Source organism: Xenopus tropicalis, chromosome 8, assembly GCF_000004195.4.
Source record: "Xenopus tropicalis strain Nigerian chromosome 8, UCB_Xtro_10.0, whole genome shotgun sequence".
Taxonomy (NCBI): domain Eukaryota; kingdom Metazoa; phylum Chordata; class Amphibia; order Anura; family Pipidae; genus Xenopus; species Xenopus tropicalis.
In genome coordinates this window covers 122,094,547-122,103,360 of record NC_030684.2, presented here as the reverse complement: position 1 = coordinate 122,103,360, position 8,814 = coordinate 122,094,547, and the positions used below count along the sequence as shown (strand labels likewise).

At 40.5% G+C, this 8,814-nt stretch overlaps 1 protein-coding gene across 1 annotated transcript; it reads left to right on the top strand.

Annotated features, from left to right (window-relative positions):
* The first annotated feature begins 1,944 nt into the window (after window positions 1–1,944).
* On the top strand, window positions 1,945–3,261 carry LOC100498180 (olfactory receptor 1020-like). Its single transcript, XM_031891732.1, is given in 2 exon segments — window positions 1,945–2,834; window positions 3,195–3,261. Coding segments are annotated over 2 exon segments (957 nt in total).
* Window positions 3,262–8,814: the final 5,553 nt, after the last annotated feature.

Sequence of the window (8,814 nt, the reverse complement as noted above, 5' to 3'; positions counted from 1 at the left end):
CCAAATTTTGACCTCTCACCCCAGAGCCAGCAGATACATGGCAGCCAATCAGGCAGCTCTCCCTCCTGGACCACCCCCGGACCACTCCCTTCCATATATAAACCAAAGCCCAGCTGCCATTTTACATTCTGCCTGTGTGTGCTTGATGAGTTAGCATAGGGAGAGAGCTGTGCAGGGATTTGAGGGACAGTTTAGGTAGCTTTGCTGACTAGTAATCTACTTTCTACTGCTCTGTATGTAGCTGCTGGGGACAGCTGTCCTGCTGATCATCTGCTGTAACCCAATAGTCCTTGTAAGTTTATTACACAAGTTTAGAAATGTAGTGTGATTTCTACCCTTTACAGCACAAAACGCAACTCTGTGTCAACAACGTATTTTTCAGAGAAATTTTTGCCCTTGATCCCCCTCCTGCATGTCACTGTCCAGGTCGTGGCACCCTTTAAACAACTTTAAAATCAGTTTTCTGGCCAGAAATGGCTTTTCTAGTTTTTAAAGTTCGCCTTCCCATTGAAGTCTATGGGGTTCGCAAAGTTCGCAAAAGTTCGCACTTTTTGGCAGAAGTTCGCGAACGGGTTCGCGAACTTTTTTTGTGAGGTTCGCTACATCTCTACTGTTCTGCCCCAATAAGGGGTAATTATATCTTAGTTGGGATCAAGTACAGGTACTGTTTTATTATTACAGAGAAAAGGGAATCATTTAACCATGAAATAAACCCAATAGGGCTGTTCTGCCCCCAATAAGGGGTAATTATATCTTAGTTGGGATCAAGTACAGGTACTGTTTTATTATTACAGAGAAAAGGGAATCATTTAACCATTAAATAAACCCAATAGGGCTGTTCTGCCCCCAATAAGGGGTAATTATATCTTAGTTGGGATCAAGTACAGGTACTGTTTTATTATTACAGAGAAAAGGGAATCATTTAACCATTAAATAAACCCAATAGGGCTGTTCTGCCCCCAATAAGGGGTAATTATATCTTAGTTGGGATCAAGTACAGGTACTGTTTTATTATTACAGAGAAAAGGGAATTATTTAACCATTAAATAAACCCAATAGGGCTGTTCTGCCCCCAATAATGGGTAATTATATCTTAGTTGGGATCAAGTACAGGTACTGTTTTATTATTACAGAGAAAAGGGAATCATTTAACCATTAAATAAACCCAATAGGGCTGTTCTGCCCCCAATAAGGGGTAATTATATCTTAGTTGGGTTCAAGTACAGGTACTGTTTTATTATTACAGAGAAAAAGGAAATCATTTTTAAAAATGTGAATTGATTACAATGGAGTCTATGGGAGATGGGCTTTCCATAATTCAGAACTTTCTGGATAATGGGTTTCCAGATAAGGGGTCCGATACCTGTTCTGAGTATGAAAATACTCATATATGTTATATTAATAGGTATTCAGTAGTTAATCCCCTCAAGTTTGCTTTTTAAATTATGCACATGTAATGTATTTTGGAGGCACTGTGTGCATTTACAGCCCTATATAGATACGTGTCACAGTAATCTTAATTGAAGATGAATTCTGCATTCACAAACTTTTTAAATATGTACTTTTTAATATACATACTGTTAAAATAATGTTGCCCAACCAACGACATGAAATCCTTTGCTAACAATGAATTATTGAGACATTAGCCAATGCATAGTTTTGATTTCCAGTTTTAGTATTAGCCGACCTGCATGGAATGATCTGCTGCCTAGGTCTGCTTGCATGGGTAGCAGAGGTTAGTATTAAAGCTAAACAGGAATTAGTTTGTTAACAATATACATTCTGATGCTTATATGACCCCAGTGAGGCTACTGGATTATATCTGCACAGGTCTGAGTAAGGTCCTATTTAAATAATATCTATTATTATTACATAAATGTATTACTATTTTTAAAAATGATGTATCTATAGCATGTATTGTTTTTGTTTTCACCAAATAACCCCATGGATTCAAAAAATCAAACAGTGCCAAAGGACTTTATTTTATTAGGACTTTCTAATAACCCCAGAGTAAAAAGATTTCTCTTAATTTTCTTCTGTTTTGTCTATTCCACCACTTTGACAAGCAACTGTTCCCTGATCATACTAACAAGTGTGATACGAGAATTGCATTCTCCAATGTACATGTTCATTTGCTGCCTGTCTCTCCTGGATATCACGTTTACATCAGTCACTGTCCCCAAGATGCTGGTTGGTCTCTTGTCAGAGCGATGCCATATCTCCTATAATGGGTGTTTCACTCAGCTTTATTTTTATCACTTCTTAGGTTGCGCTGAATGTTTACTGCTAAGTATTATGGGATATGATCGCTATGTGGCCATATGTCACCCTCTTCGTTATCCACAAATTATGAACAAGAATGCTTGTATCCGTCTTGCTTCCAGCTGTTGGATCACTGGCATTATCTACTCCTCTGTACACACCATACTCACTGCAAGTTTATCATTTTGCCGTTCTAGAGAAGTCAGTCATTTTTTCTGTGACATGCCCCCGCTATTAAAAATATCTTGTTTAGATACAACATTAAATGAAATTGTCATCCTATCTTTGGGTGGTGTGGTGGCTGGGGCATCATTTTTATTAACTGTTATATCTTACATTTAAATTATTTCCGCTATTCTTAAAATCCGCTCTGCACGGGGCAGGAAGAAAGCTTTCTCAACCTGCGCGGCACACCTCACCGTCGTCTCCATTTTCTATGGGACAATCATCCTCATGTACCTTAGGCCTCAATCCAGTCATTCACTACAGCATGATAAAATGCTCTCTGTTTTTCACAATGTGATAACTCCAATGTTAAATCCCTTGATTTACAGTTTAAGAAACAAACAAAGGTATTTCTGAAGAAGCCACAGGTCTCTGTGCTCTGAAAGGGTGGGCAGAGAGACCTGCAGCAAATTTAGACTGCAAGGCAAAATGAAAAAAAAGTGGATTGTCTGTAGCAAGAATTTTGATATCAAATATGATTTTTAGCAGACTTAAGTTGTGGAGATCCAAATTACAGAAAGATAGCTTATCCGGAAAACCCCAGGCCCCAAGCATTCTGGATAACAGGTCCCATACCTGTACTGGCAAAAGCCATTGATAAATCTAGATACTAAGGGCTCATACACAGGTTCATATATGGTTTTTTTGCTCTCTGTTTTTCACAATGTGATAACTCCAATGTTAAATCCCTTGATTTACAGTTTAAGAAACAAAGATGTTAAGGATTCCATTCGAAAACTTTTTAGGAAAAAAATTCTGGGTTTGAGAAAATAGAGGCATCAATTTAGAATTGGTCAGAGCAGCATTTACGTTTGAATATCCTATCCTATTTCCCTGGTCCTCTCTCTGTCAGCACTATCTGGGTTTAGCTCCTCCCACTCCAATTAAGAAGAACCCTCCCAACCAGTAAATATCCCACCTGTCACCCATACCTGCGTCTTTTTGGTTTTTCTCACTCAACTCCTTTTGGAAGGAGTAAATTTTTATCCTGAAAGGTAGCAGGATCTGTCAGCAAGATGGTCCAGGGTATGGGTTTTGGTCACGGGACCTTTTTTCCTCAGACATGACAGATCAGATACGAGTTTACTAGCAACGGGCACAGTTAAGGATCTGTTCCCTGCCTGCCTAACGAGTCTTCCCGGTCTGCAGGAATGCGATCGGTGGCACAGGAGTACAGTGAGCCTAGTGCTCCAGTAGCGTCGGGTAGGGGTGGATGGTGTTGGAATGCAAGGTGGTAGAACACATGTCACTTCCGGTTCCAGGTAGGCGCAGTGGCATGAAAACACGAGCAGCAGATGAGCGTGGATTGGCTAAGGGCAGCTTAAAGGGAAGCACACAACAGGTGCGTGGGTGCTGCCAGTAGCAAGCCTGCAACCAGTCTGCCCTGCTCATCGGGTCTGCTCTGCCCTACCTGTAAGTTTTTGGCTCTTGGGGGTGGTGTTCTGTGCAAGGGAACTACACTCATACTTGCATTGTATTATTTTATTTTTAGACATCACCCCTGAGTTGCTAGCTGCCATCCCCAAGAAAGTCTACCTTCAGGTATGAAAAAAAAAAGAAAGAAATATCTATCCAAATATTATGTTCTAGGTCAATATTCCTCAATTTGATCATTAACCTTCTGTTAGGTACTGGTTTAAACACTTTAGCAAAGTCCAAGTAGAAGACATCAACTGCCATTCCAGCATCAAGGTTCCTGCTCACCTCCTCATAAAAGGCGACTAAATTAGTCTGGCAAGATCTGTTACGCATAAAACCATGCTGGCACAAACTAATAGTATTGTGAACTGCAATGTATTCAAGTACCCTATCCCTTATTACCCCTTCCAAAAGTTTTCCTACTACTGATGTCAGACTAACAGGCCTATAGTTTTCAGGCTGAGAACGGGATCCCTTTTCAAATAACGGCACCACATTAGCAATCCGCCAATCTCTCAGCACCATGCCAGACCTCAATGGATACTGAAAAATTAAGTTAAAAGGTTTGGCAATCACAGCGCTCAGCTCATTTAATACCCTGGGATGAATCCCATCCAGTCCTGGACCTTTGTTTACCTTTACATGTTCAAGTCTCTCTTTCCTCCCGAGTGACCCAATAGCTTGCAGCTCCCCTAATGTACCTGATAAGCTCCGTGCATTATCCAGCATGCAGCAGAGATTACTACTTCTCTCTCTCATATTTACATTAGTTAATGGAGAGTCAAAGCTAAGGTGAATAAGGTGAATAAGGTATTTCTGAAGAAGCCACAGGTCTCTGTGCTCTGAAAGGGTGGGCAGAGAGACCTGCAGCAAATTTAGACTGCAAGGCAAAATGAAAAAAAAGTGGATTGTCTGTAGCAAGAATTTTGATATCAAATATGATTTTTAGCAGACTTAAGTTGTGGAGATCCAAATTACAGAAAGATAGCTTATCCGGAAAACCCCAGGCCCCAAGCATTCTGGATAACAGGTCCCATACCTGTACTGGCAAAAGCCATTGATAAATCTAGATACTAAGGGCTCATACACAGGTTCATATATGGGTTTTTTGCCTGGGTTTCCCTGCGGTGGAGTTCTCCTGCAATGTGAAATGCCCATGTGAATGACCCCTAATAGTTTAAACTATAAGTTTAAAATAAATATATAGCATACATATATATTAGGCTGCAACTTTCACATAAACAGTTTGCCATTTATGTGCCACAAAAGCCCATATTAGTACGTTTACCACAGAAAACCATATGTGTTTTGTTAAGGTCACATGCTAATCAAAATGAGCAAGACGCTCCTTTTTATCATTATACATGTTCTTGGGTACAAAGGCCATCTCATACATGTTCTTGGGTACAAAGGCCATCTCATACATGTTCTTGGGTACAAAGGCCATCTCATACATATTCATAGATACAAAGGCCATCTTATACATGTTCTTGGGTACAAAGGCCATCTCATACATGTTCTTGGGTACAAAGGCCATCTCATACATGTTCTTGGGTACAAAGGCCATCTCATACATGTTCTTGGGTACAAAGGCCATCTCGTACATGTTCTTGGGTACAAAGGCCATCTCGTACATGTTCTTGGGTACAAAGGCCATCTCATACATGTTCTTGGGTACAAAGGCCATCTCATACATGTTCTTGGGTACAAAGGCCATCTCATACATGTTCTTGGGTACAAAGGCCATCTCATGCATGTTCTTGGGTACAAAGGCCATCTCATGCATGTTCTTGGGTACAAAGGCCATCTCATACATGTTCTTGGGTACAAAGGCCATCTCATACATGTTCTTGGGTACAAAGGCCTTCTCTTGCATGTTCTTGGGTACAAAGGCCATCTCATACATTTTCTTGGGTACAAAGGCCATCTCATACATGTTCTTGGGTACAAAGGCCATCTCATACATGTTCTTGGGTACAAAGGCCATCTCATACATGTTCTTGGGTACAAAGGCCATCTCATACATATTCATAGATACAAAGGCCATCTTATACATGTTCTTGGGTACAAAGGCCATCTCATACATGTTCTTGGGTACAAAGGCCATCTCATACATGTTCTTGGGTACAAAGGCCATCTCATACATGTTCTTGGGTACAAAGGCCATCTCGTACATGTTCTTGGGAACAAAGGCCATCTCGTACATGTTCTTGGGTACAAAGGCCATCTCATACATGTTCTTGAGTACAAAGGCCATCTCATACATGTTCTTGGGTACAAAGGCCTTCTCTTGCATGTTCTTGGGTACAAAGGCCATCTCATACATTTTCTTGGGTACAAAGGCCATCTCATACATGTTCTAGGTTACAAAGGCCATCTCGTACATGTTCTTGGGTACAAAGGCCATCTCATACATGTTCTTGGGTACAAAGGCCATCTCATACATATTCATAGATACAAAGGCCATCTTATACATGTTCTTGGGTACAAAGGCCATCTCATACATGTTCTTGGGTACAAAGGCCATCTCATACATGTTCTTGGGTACAAAGGCCATCTCATACATGTTCTTGGGTACAAAGGCCATCTCGTACATGTTCTTGGGTACAAAGGCCATCTCGTACATGTTCTTGGGTACAAAGGCCATCTCATACATGTTCTTGAGTACAAAGGCCATCTCATACATGTTCTTGGGTACAAAGGCCATCTCATACATGTTCTTGGGTACAAAGGCCATCTCATACATATTCATAGATACAAAGGCCATCTTATACATGTTCTTGGGTACAAAGGCCATCTCATACATGTTCTTGGGTACAAAGGCCATCTCATACATGTTCTTGGGTACAAAGGCCATCTCATACATGTTCTTGGGTACAAAGGCCATCTCGTACATGTTCTTGGGTACAAAGGCCATCTCGTACATGTTCTTGGGTACAAAGGCCATCTCGTACATGTTCTTGGGTACAAAGGCCATCTCGTACATGCTCTTGGGTACAAAGGCCATCTCATACATGTTCTTGGGTACAAAGGCCATCTCATACATGTTCTTGGGTACAAAGGCCATCTCATACATGTTCTTGGGTACAAAGGCCATCTCATACATGTTCTTGGGTACAAAGGCCATCTCATACATGTTCTTGGGTACAAAGGCCATCTCATACATGTTCTTGGGTACAAAGGCCTTCTCTTGCATGTTCTTGGGTACAAAGGCCATCTCATACATTTTCTTGGGTACAAAGGTCATCTCATACATGTTCTTGGGTACAAAGGCCATCTCGTACATGTTCTTGGGTACAAAGGCCATCTCATACATGTTCTTGGGTACAAAGGCCATCTCATACATATTCATAGATACAAAGGCCATCTTATACATGTTCTTGGGTACAAAGGCCATCTCATACATGTTCTTGGGTACAAAGGCCATCTCATACATGTTCTTGAGTACAAAAGCCATCTCATACATGTTCTTGGGTACAAAGGCCATCTCATACATGTTCTTGGGTACAAAGGCCATCTCGTACATGTTCTTGGGTACAAAGGCCATCTCGTACATGTTCTTGGGTACAAAGGCCATCTCGTACATGTTCTTGGGTACAAAGGCCATCTCGTACATGTTCTTGGGTACAAAGGCCATCTCATACATGTTCTTGGGTACAAAGGCCATCTCATACATGTTCTTGGGTACAAAGGCCATCTCATACATGTTCTTGTGTACAAAGGCCATCTCATACATGTTCTTGGGTACAAAGGCCATCTCATACATGTTCTTGGGTACAAAGGCCATCTCATACATGTTCTTGGGTACAAAGGCCATCTCATACATGTTCTTGGGTACAAAGGCCTTCTCTTGCATGTTCTTGGGTACAAAGGCCATCTCATACATGTTCTTGGGTACAAAGGCCATCTCATACATGTTCTTGGGTACAAAGGCCATCTCATACATGTTCTTGGTTACAAAGGCCATCTCATACATGTTCTTGGGTACAAAGGCCATCTCATGCATGTTCTTGGGTACAAAGGCCATCTCATACATGTTCTTGGATACAAAGGCCATCTCATACATGTTCTTGGGTACAAAGGCCATCTCAAACCATTTCTATTGGTCGGTTCCGAAGGCTTCCTGTCGAATATAGTGATGAGCCAATTTTTTTGACAGGCATGGATTCGCTGTGAAATTAAACCATTTGCAATTTTTTTTTCACGAAACTGCCGCAAAAATTAATAAAAGTCATGGCCACATCAAGTCGCGGTCATGTCAAAAAAGTAGCGGTCACATAAAAAAAGTTGCATGCGTCATAAAAGTCGTGCGGTAGCCACATTTCACAAATGTTTCAGCGAATCAAAATGGGACATATTCACTCATCACTAGTCGAATATCCATAATAGTGACTAGATCTTGGATACCAAGCATGATGTTTCCGTGCTCATTTATAGATTGTGGTAGACAATGGTTATTTTGTATATTAATTTCTGACTAAAAAAAATTGTTTCTGGAGTACTTTGTGAAAAGTATTTGGGTACTTTTTTTTGCAAATAGTCCTTTATTTGTAAATAAGTCCTTATGTTAAAAATTAAATATTGCTTGGAGGAATCCAGCTGAATTCCTAGCAATTTCAGCTGTTTCCCATTTAACAAGGCTTCTTTTCAGACAGGATTCAAACAATTCAGGGAAAATGCATTGCAGAGAAATTAAATTCACAATGCGTATAGTTGCGTTACATGCAACTCCCCCTGTTGACCGCACTGACGATGAAAAACATGGTGAGTAGCGTATGTTACGGATGCACTGTGAAAACAAATCAGAACGTGCCAAAGCTGAGTCTGCTAAATAAGTTTTTAATTGAATAATTAGCTCTTTACCCAATACCTATTTATTTATTTATTTTTGATGTAATTCATGTTTTC